This window comes from Symphodus melops (assembly GCF_947650265.1).
Source record: "Symphodus melops genome assembly, chromosome: 15".
In the NCBI taxonomy this organism is placed as follows: Eukaryota; Metazoa; Chordata; class Actinopteri; order Labriformes; family Labridae; genus Symphodus; species Symphodus melops.
Genome location: NC_136705.1, coordinates 1,827,039 through 1,846,914, shown reverse-complemented (window position 1 = coordinate 1,846,914; position 19,876 = coordinate 1,827,039). Strand labels below are relative to the sequence as shown.

Below are 19,876 nucleotides of genomic sequence, written 5' to 3'. Positions count from 1 at the left end.
GAAACGAAACACTTAGAAGCTCGACGCTCTCTCTGACGACAGTGTGTTCACTCTTTACTCCCACAGCGATGTTTAGAAAACACATTTTCATGCCTGATTTCTGCTGAGTTCAAGGTGAAGCTCGCAGTGCTGAATTTCTCTCTCTCCCCCCCCATGATATCATTTCTGACAAGATGAGAAAACATGTTTCTCAAGCTGCCGCCGCCGCCGCTGCTGCTGGTTGTCAAGGGAACATTTCTGGAAAAAATGGAGCGTGCTCGGAGGAAGCTCACTCAAATATTTGCATAAAGGCAAAATACCGCATTAAAAGGCGAGCGGATCTAATAGAACGTTTTACTTCTTTTAAAAAAAAAAAGAAAAGGGAACCGCCGCCACCACAACTCTCAACCCCTGTGATGAGAAAGCCGCAGCGTAGCCGCTCCATGGCTCCCTATCTCCGAGTCCCGTGATTGTTTTCTGGAGATGCTTTATGTTGTAGAGAGCGCCTCTTGTTTTTTATCATCTTCCATCTTTTGTGTGCACGTCGGCCTGCAGCTGAGCGGTGATGATGCAGTGTCCCTGTGCAGGAGCCAAGGACAGGAAGCTGATGGACGAAGAGACAGAGAGAGAGAGAGAGAGAGAGAGAGAGAGAGGGCAGAGGAGGACAGAAGAGAGTCCTGGATGTTCTCTTCAGTCTGATCCAGACTCATAAATCATCACACACAGCCTCGTGTTTGTTTAACAGTGTAATGACATTAATCAAGACGCAGACGTTTTGACACTAACGACCCTGTAAAAACACATCCGACCTGCGGATGAAAATCAGCTTCATTTGAAAGAGACAGTGACTTGACTTCTGCTGCGCTCATGAATCACAAAGTCTGAGTCCAGGTTGATAACTGTGGGTTTTAATGGAGAGGTTAACGTAGTCCTGGACGGGTTGCAAAGACCGCAGGGAGGAGTGGGAGGAGTGACAAAGTGTGCCAGTCTCGTGCATCCAGCATCACACACAGACCGACTCTCAACTGACTCTTCGAGGACGCGACGATCACTCGATGATTTCTCTTTCAAGTTGGAGAACTCGGGGACAGGAGCAGTAAACATCCACAGCCGATAACCACAGGTCACAATACTGCATCATGTGCCTGAATAATAAATCAGAAAGTTAAGCACTTGATGAAGATCCATCGTCCTAAAATCTGTAACTCCCATCACAACCGTGGAAACTTCTCAGCAGCTGCGACTGAATTGTGTTTAATAATGAAAAAATAAAAAAGGAAAAACTGACGTGAAAGGAAGACTGATTTACAATATGCAAAGGAGGATATCATTCATCACCCCACTTGTCACGGCTCAATTATGGTCGATAAATCCAGAGGAAATAGTCAATAAGCTAAGCTGGGTGAAAGAGGGGCGGCATGAATCCTGCGTACGCCTCCATGATGAAGTCATAAACAGCCACCACGGTCGCTGTCAGCTGATCCACAGCTGCTAAATCTGTAACCACACCATTCATGACTGCAGAAATCCACCCGATTGATTGCAATTAGATTCAGTTGTCATCCCACAGTGTGGTGAAAAGTGCTGCCACACGGCATAAAAACCAATAGTTCTGACTTCTCAATAACGACAATTCATGAAGTGAGCGCCGAATGGCTTCATACTGTAGTAATGAAAGCAGTTTGGTTCCTCTGAGGGGGGATTAGCACTAATTGGCCCAGCTGGATAAATAGAGCTGCTGGTGTTAGCATACTGCACAGCAGAGCAAACACCAACCTTTTCCCACCTTTCTGCGTTTTGCATAAGCATTATCTCCGAGTCTGGGCGTTATTACATCTCTGGGGATATAAATGTCCCCTTGACATTTAGTCCCAGCCCTGCAAGTCTCCGGCTCCCTCTTTTTCTCTTCTCATCATGTCACTCAGCCATCTCATCTCCTTTCTCTTTCCTCACATCTGTTCCTCCCATCTCCCCGTACCCCTCATCTCTCTCGGTCCCCAGCCCCATCTCAGGCTCCTGATTCACTGCTCTATCAGGAGATCAATAGAAAGGCTCTCTGTCAGGAGGAGCCACTGCACCCCCCCCCCCCCCCCACCCCCCATTCCCCCCCCCCCCCCCCATCATGTCTCCCCAGACTGCAGACACACAGCCTGCTGGGAGACGGGCTTACTACATGTCATACTGGAGAGCATCTCCTCTCCTCTCTCCTCCTCCCCTCCTCTCTGGATCACTTTTCATCACTGCACCTCAAACCCGAGGGTGTGTGTGTGTGTGTGTGTGTGTGGAGGGGGGGGGGGGGGGTAAAAATATGCATGGTGCTTTAATGGGCTACTTTAAAAAAAAAGGAGAGAGGAAAGGCTTTTTTAGGGAGCCAAAAAATATACAGCCCCAGAAAATAGGATATCAGCAAAAGACACAATGTGCAAAGAAGAGAGGGATATGAGAGAGAGAGAGAGAGAGAGAGAGAGAGAGAGGGAGAGAACTTGTGCATTCAGCTAGGCTGCAAAAGGCTGGCTCGTCTTCCCTCCCCCCGCCTCTCTTCACCCCCTGGAAAAGTCTCTCTCTCTCTCTCTCTCTCTCTCTCTCTCTGCCTCTTTTCTCTCTGCCTGGCTCTGCAGCTGTGGTCTGCTGAGCGTCACCTCCACACAGCAAGTGCCTTTACTTGAGCAGAAGAGAGAGGAGGAAGAGGAGGGAAGCTGCGAGACAGGGAGCAGAGAGAATCCCAGGAGTGTGTGTGTGTGTGTGTGTGTGTGTGTGTGAGTGAAGGCACCACAGGAGCCTCTCTCTCCACTTCGCGGAGCGGAGCTTGAAGAGTGCACGGAGGCAGACGACAGAGGCAGGCGGTGCTGCTGGAGTATCACAGCGCTGGTGGTGCTGGCAGAGTGTGCTGAGTGGAAACTGGGGAATCCACTGGCACGGCTGTTCCTGGTGTCTCTGGCAAGAGACGGAGACGGGGGAAGAAAAAACAAAAAACAGCGCAGCAGCCAGGATCTCGCCAGGGGGGCAGCATTTTACCGCGACAACCGAGCGTGAAGAGGGCTGAAACCTGCAGCAGACAAACACACAGGAGACAACACACACACACACACACACACACGTGCACACTGCTAAGTGGGGAGGGATACTCAGACAGACGCTGCATTTTAAAGATTCACTACAAACACACTTCTTCTTCTTCTTCTTCTTCTGAGACGCACAAACTTCCAGAGAGACTAAATCCTCCTTTTTCTCGTCCATGGATGGAGGGTGACGGAGAGGAAAACTTCTGGATATGCAATTCTCCTTTAAGCAGGATCTACTGAGGAGATTTCTCCACGAAGAATAACTTTTTTTTTTATTTATGGGAGTTTCAGATTTAAAGCCTCCGTCAAAGCACAACACAAAAATCGGCTCTATTCTTAGTTTGGTCGGTGTGACCATCGAGTTGCCTCCTCCTCATTCCTTCTGAGCAGTGAGTGGATTATGACAGCGATATTTTGGGATTTCTCTTTTGCTCGCCGAAAAGAGAGAGAAACAGATCCGGGACTGGTGGATTTACGTGTGTGAGAGGGGGAAAAGGATCTGTGTGTGTGTGTGTGTGTGTGTTTTTTCTTCTCTCTCCTCCTGTGGATTACAGATGGGCTTTGAGATCTGTCGGTGCAGTCTCATGGATGTTCGCTCGCTGCCAGTCATTAGGATAAAGTACAAAGAGGGACAAAAGTGAGTATTGAGCTGGGTTTTAATCTCTGAAGGGTGAAGCTCTTATAATAAAAAAAAAGCATATTGAAAGTTAATCTGTAATGACATCAAATGAAAGCAGCTTTTTTTTCCTCTTTGAAACCCAGAAAATAGAAGTCTTTGATTAAGCTGCCCGTGTAGTTAAATGATTGATTATCAGGGTGTAAATGCTCGACGCACTCCCCCAGATTTATCACATTTACTGAAGTGAACAAGTGTGTTTACAGACAATTAGCCAATGAACATAATTTATTAAATGAGCGATGCTGTCTGCCCAGCAGGTGGCTCGGGCACGGCTGCAGATTGATTGAAGTGATCCGTGTGAATCCCATTAATGCATCCTGGATCGTGGCCAAAGGAGACGCGATGGAGGGGAGCACCGCTGTCTAGCTGCACTATCTGATCTGCCTCCTGGAACAACCGAGCCCACCCTCCCCTCCTCCTCCTCCTCCTCCTCCCCTCTTCAACAAAACCCCTCCTCCTCCTCCTCCTGTTCTCGCCCAGGCAAGGATGGTCCCTCCACCTCCAACCAACAAGCCCCACGTGTGCCTTTCCACCATCCTGATCATGAGCAGCATGGCCCTGATTGACGCCTACCTGGTGGAGCAGAATCACGGCCCACGCAAGATCGGCATCTGCATCATGGTGATGGTGGGAGACATCTGCTTCCTGATCGTCCTGCGGTACGTGGCCGTGTGGGTGGGCGCCGAGGTGCGCACAGCCAAGCGAGGCTACGCCATGATCCTCTGGTTCCTTTACATCTTCGTGCTGGAGATTAAAGTCTACTTTGTGTATCAGAACTACAAAGCCGACAGGAAGAGTCTGGACGCGCTGGCGAGGAAAGCCTTGACATTGTTGCTGTCTATTTGCATCCCGGTGCTGTTTATAGTCCTGGTCGCCATCGACCACATGGAGTACGTCCGAGCCTTCAAGAAGCGCGAGGAGATCCGGAACCGTCTCTTCTGGGTGGTGGTGGACCTGCTGGACATCCTGGACATCCAGGCCAACCTGTGGGAGCCTCAGAAAAAGGGTCTCCCCCTGTGGGCCGAGGGCCTGATGTTCTTCTACTGCTACATCCTGCTGCTGGTGCTGCCCTGCGTGTCCCTGAGCGAGATCAGCATGCAGGGCATCAACATCGTGCCCCACAAGATGCTCCTGTACCCCATCCTGAGCCTCGTCACCATCAACGTCATCACCCTGTTCATCCGCGGGGGGAACATGATCCTGTACCGGGACGCTCGCGTGTCCGGGATCCTCATAGGAAAGAACGTGCTGGCCATCATCCTAAAGACCTGCAGCTTCGTGCAGTACAGGAGACAGCTGCAGAACGCTTCTCCTGCCTTCGGCGTGGAGCTGCAGAAAAACTCGGTGGCGCACGCTCGCCCCGCCCCCACCCCGCCTCAAGTGGTCATGCAGGACCAGACGCCGCTACCCGAGATGACGGCGTGTGAACACACATGACGGCGAGATGAGGTGACTCCTCCAAACGTCTGTGTGAATGTGACCCTCTGGACGCCGTCAGGCCTCCACGTGCCGCAGCTCGTGAACACGCAGGAGGTCACGCTCTCCTCCGGAGGCACGCAGGGCGCCGCGGACGCTCAGTGACGATGCAAAGGGTTGCCGGTTCCAAAGCTGTCACGGTGCAAAACACGGCATCGGTTGTGACTTTGTGTAGACATTCAGTAAACTGTGTATTTTTTCTAATCGTACAAAAAAAGAAGAAGAAGAAAAAAAAAAAAAACAACTACTGCGAGACTAGAGGATATATTTTTTGAATTGTGTGTGTTGCATTCTAATCTTAAATCTAAGGGTCTGTGTGCTGTGGTGTGTATTTCTGTTGCTCGACTGTTCTCCGTAGTCGAAGGCTTTAACACGTCCGAGTCAGAGCGAGAGAGAGAGAGAGACAGAGAAAGAGAGCAAACAATGAGAAGAGAGAGAAACAAAGAGAAGAGGTGAATCTGTCTCCAGTAAGACGTGTGTTTTTATATGTGATTCTTTCATAAAGTATTGTGTACAAGACAAAAGGCTCTCCTGCTCATTCACTGGCTGCTGAGGCCTCTTCATCCACATTCAGCTCGTCTTCGTCACTTAAACGGGTTCAATCAAAGCATCCCGGCTCATCCCATCATTTTCAGAGTGGAGTGTTTGCTCACTCCTTGTTTTTCACTGGGATGCTTATTCAGAAAAAAACCCCATTTTGATCACCGCTAAATGTAGCTTACGTGCTGTCGTCGTCAGACAGAGTAAGCACCCGAGGGGGGGGGGGGGGGGGGGGGGGGGGTCGACGCTGCGCTCGGATAAATGACTCCGTAATAAGAAAACCTGTTTAATATCCTCCTCAGGCGCTCGCTGACTGTCTGTGCGCCGGCTTAGCGGCAGATCTTTATAAGCGCTGTCGTTTTGTTCTTCACACAAAAGGACAAAACGGCGACTTTGGTCCGCTGGTGTGAATCCAAACAGCGGCCAAGAAAGCGTCAAGTCTTCCATATGACAAATCTCTTTCTGTCTCCAGCTTTTTTTCCCCCTCTCCGCCACATACAGCTGAGTCACAGCTGCTTTCTTATTTCACTTCTTTCAGAAACTTCAAAGTTTTTACCAACGCAGAGCGAGGTGTAAAAAAAAACAACTGAGCGACGTGTCAAAGGAGAACAATAAATACGGCTTCTTTTCAAAAGGTTCCTTCAGTTAAACTCAGGTGACTCCGACTTGCATGGTCACCTACCTGCTGATTACTGTGAGAGCACACACACACACACACACACACACACACACACACACACACACACACACACACACACACACACACACACACACACACACACACACACACAGATGGAGCTTCCAGTCCAATTTCCAGACCTCGTCCGCACTGCAACCGACGACCATCCAGTTTCCCAACCAAGCTCCGCCCCCTTCCACCCCCTGTATTCACTTACACTATGAAAACGTAGAACTCAGTTTGGACGTTTTCAAACGACAGTCTGTTAACGATCAATAGCATCGAAAAGTGCAGAAGCCGCAGACAGTGTCGGGATGAGTTCACACAGACGTGTCGGTGTCGGGATGAGTTCACACAGACGTGTCGGTGTCGGGATGAGTTCACACAGACGTGCAGCTATGGGACAAAACCTCGGTGAGTCAGAGCTCAGCTGAACTCTCTGCAGATTTAACTCCCCTTGAAGTTGGATAAAAATCTGTTTTATGTTCTCCTCCGTCTGTCTGAAGTATTTACTCAGAAACATAACATCTTCATTCTCTCCTCATGTAGCGTGTACTGCACGTCCTCACGCCGTCACAAACACACCAGGTGTGTGTCGTGTAAAGGCCAAGACCAGAGAGAGAGAGGAGGGAGAGAGAGAGAGAGAGAGAGAGAGAGAGCGAGAGAGAGACAGAGGGCAAGCGAGCGAGAGAGAGAGGGAGGGAGGGGGAGAGAGACAAAGAGAGAGGGAGAGAGAGAGAGAGAGGGAGGGAGAGCGAGAGAGAGAGAGGGAGGGAGAGCGAGAGAGAGAGAGAGAAAGAGAGAGAGAGAGAGAGAGGGAGGGAGAGCGAGAGAGAGACAGAGAGAGAGAGAGAGGGAGAGTTCTTTTCACCTTGTACATGTAAGAAGGAGAATATATGAGCTCTAAACCAGTGGTTCCAAACTTCCCTCCAAGTTTTCGTGACCCCCCCCCCTGAACCCTGAACCCCGACACAGAGACCCACCTGAACATCTGTGGCGCCCTGCCGAGCGAGTCCTCCCTCTCTCTCACTTCTCATTTGCAGTCTGTATACGTCGACGAACTTTTACAATCCTCAGCACACACAGGATTGTTTCTGAAAATCAACCTGTCGAGTCAAAATGACCAAAAATGAACCCAACACAAAACTCTGATACGACCAGCTTCAATCTCTTTGGCTCCATCCTCAGAGTAATTCACACCACACGGCGTGTCACATGACATGAATAACAACACAAATATCCCTTTCAATTAAACCTTTACTGTCTGAAAATAAACTACAAGTCCCAAACAAATGAAACATCAAATGTAATCTACAAAACAGTTTAAATCCAGATGTCTGTTTAGTCTCGGTCCATCCAAAACAAAGACACAAAAGTGATCCAACAGAAGGTACGGTGGGTCGTCGATGGATCCCTGCGACACCAGAAGAAAAAGAAGCGCTCCCACCAGGACAGGAGGAAGGATAAGCGGGTCAGTCGGACCCGGCGTGCGCGTGCAGTCGAAGGTGAGGAGGCGTGGAGGGATTCTTCGCTCCCAAAGTCGTTCCTCCCTCTTTTGTTTTTTTTCATTCTCCAAAAATGTGAAACAAAAAACTGCAGCTGCAGAAACGTTTTCCGTTATTTTCCCGCCCGCGACTCTCGACCACATTCATCATAACACCGGTGGATTGCCCGCACGTACAGTGGCAGATCTCCGAACCTAAACTAAACAGATATTTTGTTATTCTAACCATAATCAATAACTCAAACATGATGAGGCACCGTCTTACTGATCGGCTCTTGAAGATCTGTGTAGTGTTCGACGCTGAGAGGACACGGGAACATGCTTCATGTGTTACTCACACCCTCAGGTGTGAAGAGGGAAACAGAGTCCTTCGATTTTTAACACTAAACACAAAACTGTGCTGAACTTTTTCCATCTTTAACCCCTCGACGCCCGCTGTCGCGAATTTGCATCAAACCGCTTCCGATCCAAGTGCAGCCAAAATAGCGTCCGTATTCCTCCACTGCCATTTGATGCACTTTCAACACAAACCTTTCAGGAAACATGATCGTTTGTCAAAGGAGCAGCCGGAGACAGAACATCTGTTTGATGTAATATCTTTTTATGTGCAGTTTTTTTAAATAAACTCAACTTAAAATCGACTTGAAAGCAAAAAATGTTTTGATACTTGGAAACAAATTCAGGCGTCGAGGGGTTAAAGCCCGGAGACACCAGATCATGTTCACACTCGTGTTTCTTTAAGCGTCTGTATGAACAAAAAGATGATCCACTTCTGTTACAGCCCCAAAGTGTGTCTTTGGGCAGTCACCCAACTTAATCACCCACACACACACACACACACACACACACACACACACACACACACACACACACACACACACACACACACACACACACACACACACACACACACACACACACACACACACACACACACACACACACACACACACACACACACACACACACACACACACACACACACACACCACCCTCGCTGCTCTGCCAGAGCCTGAATGAATGTTGCATTCATCCAGATGAACATTTTTTTTATGCTTTTTTTTTTTTTTTTCTCGCTTTGCACCGTCGAATGTTAATAAACGTGCTGCTGGATGCACCTCCACACTTAGCACATTAACACTGACAGAGCGGCCACTGCCAAGCAAGCAAGACAAACGGCTGCAGTAAATTCACAGCTCGACCTTCGGCAGTCTTGGACGGCAACAGAGGAGGGAAACAAATGTACTTTTCATGGAAGGCATGTTAGAGCCGGAGCGAACACACCGGGACACAAAATAAATGCTCATCGGGAATCGATTCTGGTGTCTGGAAGGTGACGGATCCGACACACACGTTCTAAAACAAATAGAAACAGGCTGGGGTCTTTTTTTAAACGATGCAGAGGGAAGCGTGCCGAGTGGCTGTGCTGTGTTTCTAATCAGGGAGCGGTCGGCTCACACCATAATGAACACTTTAATCTTGACTTGAGATGCAAAGCACTGAAAGGTCACAAAGTTATTCTGCAGAGTTGGAGATTTATCTCGTTGCTCCCAAACACACTTTGCACGCTCTGAGTTTGCAGCTCGGGGGCAACATTCAACATCCTTCAACAAATGAACAGATGCAAATATCTATTCCTGAGTTAAACCCCCTCGAATACTTTTGTTTCTACAAGTGCACTCAATCACCACGTTACAGCCTGAGTAATTACAGAGCAGCTCCTCACACACACACACACACACACCCCTCCAACACGTGTGTGTGTTATAAGAGAGCAGACCGGAGTGGAACTCGGCGTGCCCCGAATCAGGGAAGGTTTCACTATCTTGCTCTTGCACAGTTCACGGAGGATTAACATCGGCTGTGAAGTGTAAACTCGGCGGAGGATCAAGTCTGTGACTTGCAGCTACGGGATGATCTTTGTAATAATCAGGTCACCGCTGGACCGCCACAGACTTCAAGTGAACTCGGCGGGGGGGACTCGGGGTGTCGGAGATGAGAGCGGCTGGCTGGAAGAGCTGAATGTAAATGTGAATCGTGCAGAGATGTTTCAATATTTAAACGTGTTGGCAGATGGTGGAGATTGAAATGGGAGTGATTCTGCAGGTTTTACTGTCAGGCGGTTTAGACTTATAAAAGATTCAGATGGTTTATGAGTCTCTCTGTTGCTTACAGGACTTTTTCTCAGGCGACTATTTATTTAGAGAAGTATGATTCAGGTCCGCAGAGACAGAACAGAACATTTAGTGGCTGTTAAAGGGAGTATCGATCACACACCTCCTCCGCCTGCGAGAAGCATTTGTTATTCACTGCTGAGGAAGAAGAAGAAGAAGAAGAAGAAGAGGGAGGACGATGCAGGGCTGCATCTCATGTTTGCCATCATCACTGAATCTTCATCTCATTAAAACCAGGATCAGTTGATTCCTGTCACTCAGCTGCAAAAACTCTGCTAAACCCTCTCCTCCAGGTCTGCCCTCCCTCCCTCCCTCCCGCCCACTACGCTCGTCTGAGGCAACCTTCAAGGTCCGAAGACGCTAACTAGGCTCTCCTCTGTCGCCCCCTGGTGGTGAAATAAACTCGATCTGCAGAGCAGCTTTGCACCTTTAAGAAAAAGCTAAAGACCACCTTTTCCTCTGATCACTTCCTGTGTGTCTGATCAGACTTAAAGCTGTTTGTGTGCACTTCCTGTTGTTGCTTCCTCCTCTCTCTCTCTCTCTCTCTCTCTCTCTCTCTCCTTGATTGTGTCGTTCTTACTCCCTGATGGCCGTCGTTTCAGATAAAAGCGTCTGATTGCTTAAACTTTCCTTTTGTGTGCGAATATAAAAGTCTGAGACGGCAATAAAAGACAGAGATTATCTCGAAACAACTCAATCCACTTTGATGTTTTTTTAACGGAGGATGAAGTGAACGCTAATTTTCTCTGAACTTCTGCTGCTTTAAAACAAATCTATATTTTCTCGTTTAAGGACAAAAAACAAAAAAATCCATCAGTTTTAACAGCAGAGTAAAATCTATGCAGCTTTAACAACTCGTCTGTGCAGCTTTTGAAAATGTGTATCCAATATTTTTTGAACAGACCGACGTCTCGTGCTTGGTGTGATGCATAAATCCTCTCCACAGATTGTTCAGTGCCAGCAGGCAGACGTTTCAGGGCTCCACATTTAACAGCTTTTTAATTTCCAGCTCACCTTGAGTGTTTGTTAAACCTGCAGAATGAAATGTTTCACCTTGTGGCAGGAAGCATATTGTCATCCCCCCCCCCCGCTCTTGCTGTTGGTCATGTCAGCTTTACAACACCTGTCGCTCTTTTATGAGCCGTCTCACCTCAGAGCAGCTCCCAGCTCAAGGCCGTGACACGGCAATCACAAAGCCTCCACAGGCGTTTATGAAACAGACGGAGAAGCGCTGGAAAAACTTGAGAGCATTTCCTACCTTTGGTGTCGTGACGTCCCCCGTGCTCGATGCCCACAGAGAGCCGCCGCCCCCGCCGCCCCTCCTGGCAGACAGATTCACAGCCGGTACGGTCCTGGATCTGAAACAGACGAACAGAAACGTAACGTGAAGGTGAGCTGAGGTCGAGCGTCAGCAGGTTGTAAAGTCGGTTTTAACACTTTTAAATGTGCGCGTTCTTTCACAGTGGCTGTGATTTCTTTTGTGCCTCTTACACGACGAGCTAAGAATAAAAAGTGCAATACGACTTCTGTCCTTGTTTAGATCCACGAGGGAGAAGCTACTTAGTGACCTAATCAGTTCTGAATACGGTGGGTGGCGATACGCCTCGTTTCAGCTCGTTATGATTGGACTCCTTCGTGTTGAATTTTACAAACAAGCAAGCGAACAGCGACGTCATGTTGGGAAGTCAGGACAGCGTCACAGCTCGGTACTTTTCGTGCTTGCTACTTAAATGTGACGCACGTGATCCCGAGCGTAAGTGATAACTGACGGCAGACAACGACGTCACTTGAGCGACTCTGTACACGACGCACAGCTCACGACCACAGGTGATACGTGGTCGGCTTCAGGCTCAGCTCCACGGTTATTCAGCCCAGAGAAGCAAAGTGAAGTCTGCTGACGGTCAGTCACACAGATTCCTTTTTCCCACCATGATCCGGAATAAAAGATCTGAAAGGTTTCTGATATTCCACTCATTAAAAGACCCCCCTCCCTCGAATCCACCCCGTGTATTATTTAAAGGCCGTAACGCTGAGTTGTAGAAACAGAGGCAGAAATGAGAGAGATACCAACGGAGGAGCAACAATCTAAAAAGGTTTAAGTTTGGTGTATTTATGTGTAACGTTGAATTTCACCTGAATCATTAAAAAAAACACAAATATGATATGAAAGAAGAGAATCGTATTAAACACTCAGGCAAGATGTTTGTGTGTGAAATGTTTAATACGAGAGGATTTAATATCACAAAAACAACTAATCAAAGTCCAACGACGTTCGAACGTTACATTCTGTGCAACAAAATACCTTGTTGTTCTGTTTGATGGACATTGGCTTGAGACATTAAGAGCTGCAGTTCAGCGAGTGTCCACTAGGGGCTGGGTGCAGAAGCACAGTTTGTCAGCTCCAGCTCTCAGCCTTCGAGCGCGGCGGCTTCCACCAATGAGCTTCAAGAACCCAAAGTGCTCGAGCTGTTTACGAAGGGTCAAAAATGTGACGCTGAAGGACGGGTGAACAGTCGAGGGTGTAACCCCGCCTCTCGCCTAAATGACAGCTGGGATCGGCTCCAGCCCCCCCCCCCCCCGAGACCCCGGACGGGACCCATGATTTAGATAACGGAAGGATTATTCTTTACATTCAGATCCAAACAGATTTTATAAATCTTTAGATTCTCATTATTTTACACGGCTGTCGTACATTTCTGTCCACAGTGGCTTTAAAGAGTGTGTGTGTGTGTGTGTGTGTGTGTGTGTGTGAGAGTGTGTACCATTTAAATATGTAATTCTCAGATGAATTTTAATTGCATTTAATGACTGTAGTATAACAAGAGGATCACTGGGAGAATCGGCCTGCTGTTTGCTCACTCTGCCTCTGGGTAGGATTCAGTATAAAATATTTAGGACTAAATTATAGTGGGGAGTCACACTCTCAGTGTTTGTTTTAGTGCACACACACACACACACACACACACACAGGTCCAGATGCTCTGCAGACACACACACACACACACACACACGTCCAGATGCTGAGGCAGTCTCAGCTGCCAGAAGAGCCACATCACTCGAGATGATTCTGTCCAAATCTGAAGGATCTATCTGCTCTGTTTCTATGTTCACTGCGCTCCGTTAGATGTCTGCTAAGTCTTCAATTGAAACGTGAACAATCGATTTCCCAGCTTGATTCCTTATCCGCTCGTCCTCAGAAGACTCTCCTCACCGGACCGTCTTCAGGCTGCGTGCTCCTGATTCTTCATCATCTCTGCAGACTGAGCTGCGTCCTCGTCTTCCTCAAACACTTATCAGAGTTAATAAAGCTTTGCACCCGGCGTGCCCACACAGGGACTTCAAAGCAAAGACGCTCTGATGCATCCTCCAATACATGATGAGAAACTCTCCCACAATACCTTTAATAAAAAAACAGCTTTGACATTCGTTTTGAGGGAGGAGAATTTGTGATTTGATTCCAGTTGGACTTTAATTAAAATCCAAACAGCATCAGCTCGATGTCGCAGAAACAACACGTTTTTTTTTCATCCTGAAATAATTGCTGCAGCGGCTGCACAGCACGAGGACTCTGCATCACTCGCCGTCAGATGATTGAACTGACCTAACAGGAACTGAGAGAAAAACGTGCAGATTATTTGTTGCACACGAATCTACGCTCGTCATAACCGCCTCAAACTTTGTGATTCTTCAAATCAGGAATCTGTTTGGATCCAAAAGTAAAAAATAATCCATCTATTATCTAAATCACGTGTCTCGTTCGGGGTCTCGGGGGGCCGGAGCCGATCCCAGCTGTCATTTAGGCGAGAGGCGGGATTACACTCTCGACTGTTCGTCAGCCAATCACAGGACAGATTCACATTCACAACTAGGGTCAATTTAGGGTCACTGGTTAACCTAACCAGCGTGTGTGTGTGTGTGTGTGTGTGTGTGTGGCAGGAAGCCACGTCATGCACGGGGAGAACATGCAAACTCCACACAGAGACACTCCTGTCAGACGGGGATTCAAACCAGCAACCTCCTGTGAGGGAACCACAGCAGAATTTCAGATTTCTTCGATCAAATGGAAGCGTCCATCTTTCTGGTGTGAGACGTCATTAAAGGCACGTTGGTCTGCTTGTTTAGAGTGTCGATTGATTTCCGTCTGTTTGCAAAGCGGCTTAAAAACCTTCCGCTTCGTCCAGAAAATAAATAGTTGTTTACAGTGGTGCAAACGCGGGAGTCGTCTTTTTGATGATGCAGACTGTGAGTGATGAGATGCTTTAGGAGGCAGCTGATCATTAGAGAAACTTTATGAATGCAGGGAGACATGTGGGAGGTGTGAATGGATATACTACATACTGCAGGGCTGGAAGGGCGCTATAGATAAAGCTCCCTCTGCAGAGAGCTCGGACAGCTCGGGAGAGATAGAGGAAGATGAGCAGCTTGCAGCTTGGAGGGGGGTGCGGAGAGGAGAAGGGGAGGGGGGGGGGGCTGCTGGTGTCCACAGAAGGCACACCAAAGAGCTGATAGGACGGGAGCGGTGAGTTGAGCTCGGTGGACGGCGGGGACAGACGGAGGATGAGTCACGAGCTCACGGAGAAGGACTGACCCTGCTCGCAGAAATGTCTCCCGGGAACAAGGGGGGGGGGGGGGGGCGGAGCCATTTGCCAGCCGCCTCTGAACCCATCAGAGTATCGACAGCCGTGTAGTCACCTCCTTTGTATCTGTGCACACCAGTGGGGTTATTTATAAGCTTATTAGAGCGTAAATTCTGAAACAGTGATGGACAATGAGTAGGGGCATATATTCAGCTGCCAGGCTGATAAAATAGTGAGGACGAAAGGAGGCAATCATGCAGCTCATACTTTCACCAGCAGTATAGAAATCCTAAAAGTCTGCAGGCTGTGGAGCTGAAGCTTCACCTTCCAGAGCGACGCCGACATTTCTCCACAAAGCCTTCACCTGCACAGCCTCGTAGCGTTTAGCCTTCATGTTTGACAATCCTCCCTCTTGTAACATAAGTAGTAGAGAAGAAGGTGTGTGTGTGTGTGTGTGTGTGTGTGTGTGTGTGTGGGGAGAGATGGGCGATGAAACAGTGAAGCTGGAACGTAGAGAGAGCCAGATGATTATTAACGAGGAGATTTTATGCAGATAACGTTTGAATCATGAACTTCCGCTGCTTTAATGTGTCATTCTGACAGATTGTTGTTTAATCATGTTTTTATGAGGGTTTGCAACATCTGCGTTTAAAGGAACAGTTCACAGTTTAGGAAACATTTGTTAACGTTTTGAGGTAACAGAGACTTGTTATAAATGAGACGCTGAAACATTCAGCAAGAGAGAGCCAAACTGTTTTTATACCAGGCTGTAAACATGTTTATTTTAACATAGAGCTCTATGGAGACTGACTCACTGCAGGAGACAGGCCTCATGTTGCTAGGTTACAAAAGTTAACTCCTGCTTCCCTTTGCTGTAACCATCAGGTCTCTTTTTGTCACCTTTATATTAATTCAATTTAAATATCACCAAGGAGACATGAAAACACGCGCCGGCATCGGCAGGAGCTCGACACCTCAAGTTGTTCCGAAGAAAAAGACGAGTCAAGCCACTGTTCCCAAAGTTTTACTAATTTCAAACTACGAGCGCGGCGACTAAAAAAAAAACAGCCGACACAGAGCCGAGGGCGTTCTCTGTGAAAACTGGCGCCGCGGCAGAAAACGACATTGACGGACAAAAGTTCTGAACGTTTCAACCTCGAAGTTTGTCTGAAAGACGTCGGTGAAAATACATCTAATCACTGTATTCAGAGCTACCACCTCCACACACACACACACACACACACTCTAACTGTAATGAAGATTAACACATACATGTCATGCGTGTGTCACCCGCCTGACACTGTAAATAAAATCTATTAAGCCTTCCTCCACCACTCAAGGACGACACAGAATGATTAGAGAAACACGAGCTTCTTTTAAACTAATAAGATTACACAGGAAAAAGTCCCAGCAGCCTCAGTTCTGCTGCCAGCAGGTACTTCATGCCAGCCAGGCAGCACGTAAGGTAATAATAAGCCGCCATGACACTAAGCCTGCGTTTAAAAAAAGGGTTCGCTGCAGCGATACGAGGGAAGGAGCCAGGATGTGACAGATCATGGTCCAGATGGAGACGCACGTCACATCTATGTTCTCGTGGCGTGTCAACAGGCCCGAACACTTTGTACAAACTCCTGAACCACCACGTTGGCAGCCGCGTAACGGGTTCAAACGTTGGCGCTAAACGGCGTGCCCTGCTGGTAATTGTGTGTTAAAGAGAGCCGGGGCTTGATCTCGGGTAAATAAGAGCTTCTTCCTTCACGTCTGAGATGTGGAGGGAAGCTTTGAAGTTGCAGCGATGACGGCTTCAGTGAGCCGTGCTGGCATGAAAACTGAGCGTCTTTCTTTCTCATTGCTCCCCGCTGATGACCTATTTCTACCCCAGGGGCAAAACGTGATCGTGAAACATGGTCTCATGAGGAGATCAGGGTTACACATTCACATGGACTTATATTTCCTGCTGTAAGAGCACATGTTGTTACAGCATTAACAGTGTTGCTTTCAGCTCTGACATGTGGTCATCAGCTGTTTGTGAGCAAAGCGTGTGTGAAGCTCGAGCTCAGACGAGGAGGAAGTGAAATCAAAGAACAGCAGAGTGAAAATAATGAAGATTACGGCTGCAGAGCGAGAGCTGTGAGGACGGTTTGTGTTTCACCACATGCTGTGCAAGGAGGTGGACCACAGCAGGAAGCTGCAGGAGACCAGGTGCGAGTGGGAGGAGGAGGTGAAGCTGCGATTGGTGCACGCCACCTCGACCATCTCCGTGCTCTCATCAACCTGCAGCTACACGCTTCGTCCGCTTCTTGTGCGTCACTCTTTTTACGTCACATCCTGAAATTAACTCAACACGGGAGCTTTTACGGAGAGAGCGCTCACTTCACAAAAATCACGGTGAACGATGGCGACGGTATCCGAAAGAAACAGCGCACATGCTGCCAACGCCTCCTGCTGATTGGGACTTTAACGGTTTGTTTCGGAGAAGTTCTTCACGTCCTGAACTTGAATAAAGATGTTGACATTAGCCGCGGTGACTCATTCTGTAAATCTCCGCTCTTCTGCTCTGCGGACTCCTAAAAATAAAACATTGGCATTAAAACGTAACAGGTCTTCCAGTTTGAGTAAAATAAAAGAAATTGAAAAGCTAATCTTGTGTTCTTTGGCGGCGTGCTCGGTGGAATTAATGGGTCGTGTCTTCGACGCCAAATTACAGTTTAATGAGTTGAGTCACCCTGAATGTTGAGTGTGTACGAGTCATTATCAGTGACACTGATGTGCTCATTAACTCCTGCACCGTTTCCTCCGGCTGCGTCCTAAATCTGTAACTTTGAATGAAGTCTCTGTTTGTGTCTCTGACTCTTTATCTGTGACGAATTATTGAACAAGCAGAATGAAAAGAGAGCGTCTGTGCTGATTACACTGTAATGATGTTTTGTGAGAGAATCGCTCGATGATTTATTTACAACAAAAAAAAAATCTTACATTTCAAAGTTTTCTTCAGAGACCTGGCTGCACACACACACACACACACACACACACACACACACACACACACACACACACACAATGACACCAAACAGACTCACTCACATAAATAAATGTTTTCCCTCTCTGGGAGAAAAGCAGCCATATTCCTCGGGTGAGACTCTCACTCAGGGATATTTATCCATCGCAGCACAAACAAAGGCCGCCTGACCCTCTCTCTCTCTCTCTCTCTCTCTCTCTCTCTCTCTGTCTCTCTCTATCTCTATGTCTCTCTCTCTCTCTCTCTCTCTCTCTCTCTCCTCGAGCAATCCCGCGCTGGAAATCATTTACTGCCAGTTGTTGCGTCCAACACTGTCACCAGCAGGCCCCGGATGGGGACGGGGACTGGGCGCCGCGCTGTCTTACAGCTGCCATAAGGCGGAGGAGTCTGGAGGAGGTCCTGCGTGGAGATGGATCTGTGTCTGAGGCGGGACGGTGCAGCAGCAGCAGCCAGCTGTCTGTGTGATTTAACAGTGTGTGTAAATCAGCAGCGAGTCTGTGCCCGAGCAGCCAGCTTCATTTCAATGTGTCTACAAATCACGGCGTGCAGGCAGAGCGAGGGGCAGAGCTGTACAGGGCCCCCCCCCCAAAAAAAATAATCATCCTCCGAAACTCTCTTTCTTACGCTCTCATTTATTAAGCAGATCAGCATAAATCTGACAGCCATCACAGGAGACTGTGAAAATATGGCACGGATTAGTCTGACAGCAGCGCGGTCGGGCTCGCTTAGTCATCGGTCGTTGTGTTTATGCACAATGAGAGAGCGAGGAGGCAACATCTGAAGAGCAACGTTGGAACAATGAGAGAAACTATCTCACATAACAGCTTCAACTGATTTTACAAATCCAGACTTGGAAGAGGTTTTTTTTTTTTTTTAAATTTATTTACGCTGTATTGAATTAGCATATCTCATGCCGTCAGCCAACCTGTGTTAAAGTGGATATTAGAGGGAACCAACGGCAGAGAGAGCGAGCAGCGAGATGATTCACTACCAGCAGATTAATTCACGGCTTCAGTGAGAGACTCACACGAGCACTGTGAAGGCCGCACGCACACACACACACTACTGCACGTGTGAATTTGGGGTTAGTTGTGATTTGGTCTCTCACACACACACACACACACGCACACACGCACACACACACACACACACACACACACACACACACACACACACACACACACACACACACACACACACACACACACACACACACACACACACACACACACACACACACACACACACACACACACACACAGGCCTTCAGCCGAGTCCAGACGTGAAGTCAGAGTTCATCAGTATTCTTCAGGAACAGAACTCCACGTTAATGAATTCAGGCGAGCATCCACTTTGTCAAATGGCTTTAATAGAGGGCTTCCCATTTTTATGAACGCTCCCTTATAGATTTATTCAGATGGGATTGAGATAGAGATCCTCTGCTACTGCAAATCATCTGCACGGAGACGCTCAGGCCGCTCTCTGCTCGCCGTCTCAATTGTGTTTAGAGGCACTTAAGCAGCGTCTGATCTGATGCTATTTACTTCTGCTAGATCACCGTGTCGCGTCTATCCAGAATCACTGAGTCAGACACGTGTGGACACAAGTCTGCAGGCGGATTCAAAGCATGTAGAGATAAAAGATGCATCCCCCCCCTCGCTCCGTGCGACGTCGCTGGATCCTTCTAACCAACCAGGAAATAACCCCATGGCCACACACGAGCTATAGTAACTCTGAGGACAACGCAGTGACCTTTAAAGGGAAACCTGCTGAGTCAGTCCTCCTGTAAAACAACCTGATAACATGTCAGCCAATCAGGCGTCAGCCACAGTGACACAGTGTTCTCCATCAGTCATGTTTCTCTTTGAGGAGACGATGTCGTCGACGTCTGACGGTAAGATGTTTTTTCTCCAAAACTGTAAATTGTGTTACATTCAGATCTGTTCTTTTTATTGTGCACTCGGAGGAAAAATCAATCAGAGTCGGGATTTGTTGTTTGCTTAGATGTCAAATCTTTTTTTTACATTTTGGATTTAATATGTTTTTCTATTTCGTACTCAGGGAAATATTGATGAAACTTCAGGACGGTTGTTCAGCAGAGCTACGTTGGACCGGCCTTATAGAAAGACGTGAAGTCAAAATCTTCGCCGGGCGCTTGATGGACTCGGGTAAAGATGTTCTGGTCCT

General features: G+C 47.9%; 1 protein-coding gene across 2 annotated transcripts; it reads left to right on the top strand.

Annotated features, from left to right (window-relative positions):
* Positions 1 to 2,521: 2,521 nt before the first annotated feature.
* Positions 2,522 to 5,769, top strand: LOC306835951 (transmembrane protein 121). 2 transcript variants are annotated; one of them, XM_079362771.1, is made up of 2 exons: positions 2,522 to 3,678; positions 3,978 to 5,769. In XM_079362771.1, exon 2 carries the CDS (start codon positions 4,207 to 4,209, stop codon positions 5,155 to 5,157), a length of 951 nt encoding a protein of 316 aa, XP_079218897.1. In that variant the 5' UTR covers positions 2,522 to 3,678; positions 3,978 to 4,206; the 3' UTR covers positions 5,158 to 5,769. The 2 variants fall into 2 exon arrangements, with proteins under 2 accessions (XP_079218897.1, XP_079218896.1); XM_079362770.1 differs by having other exon boundaries at positions 3,975 to 5,769.
* The last annotated feature ends 14,107 nt before the right edge of the window (positions 5,770 to 19,876 follow it).

What these genes read in the sequence shown, in the direction of transcription:
- LOC306835951 (XM_079362771.1), top strand. Translation starts at nt 4,207, where the DNA reads ATGGTCCCTCCACCTCCAACCAACAAGCCCCACGTGTGCCTTTCCACC.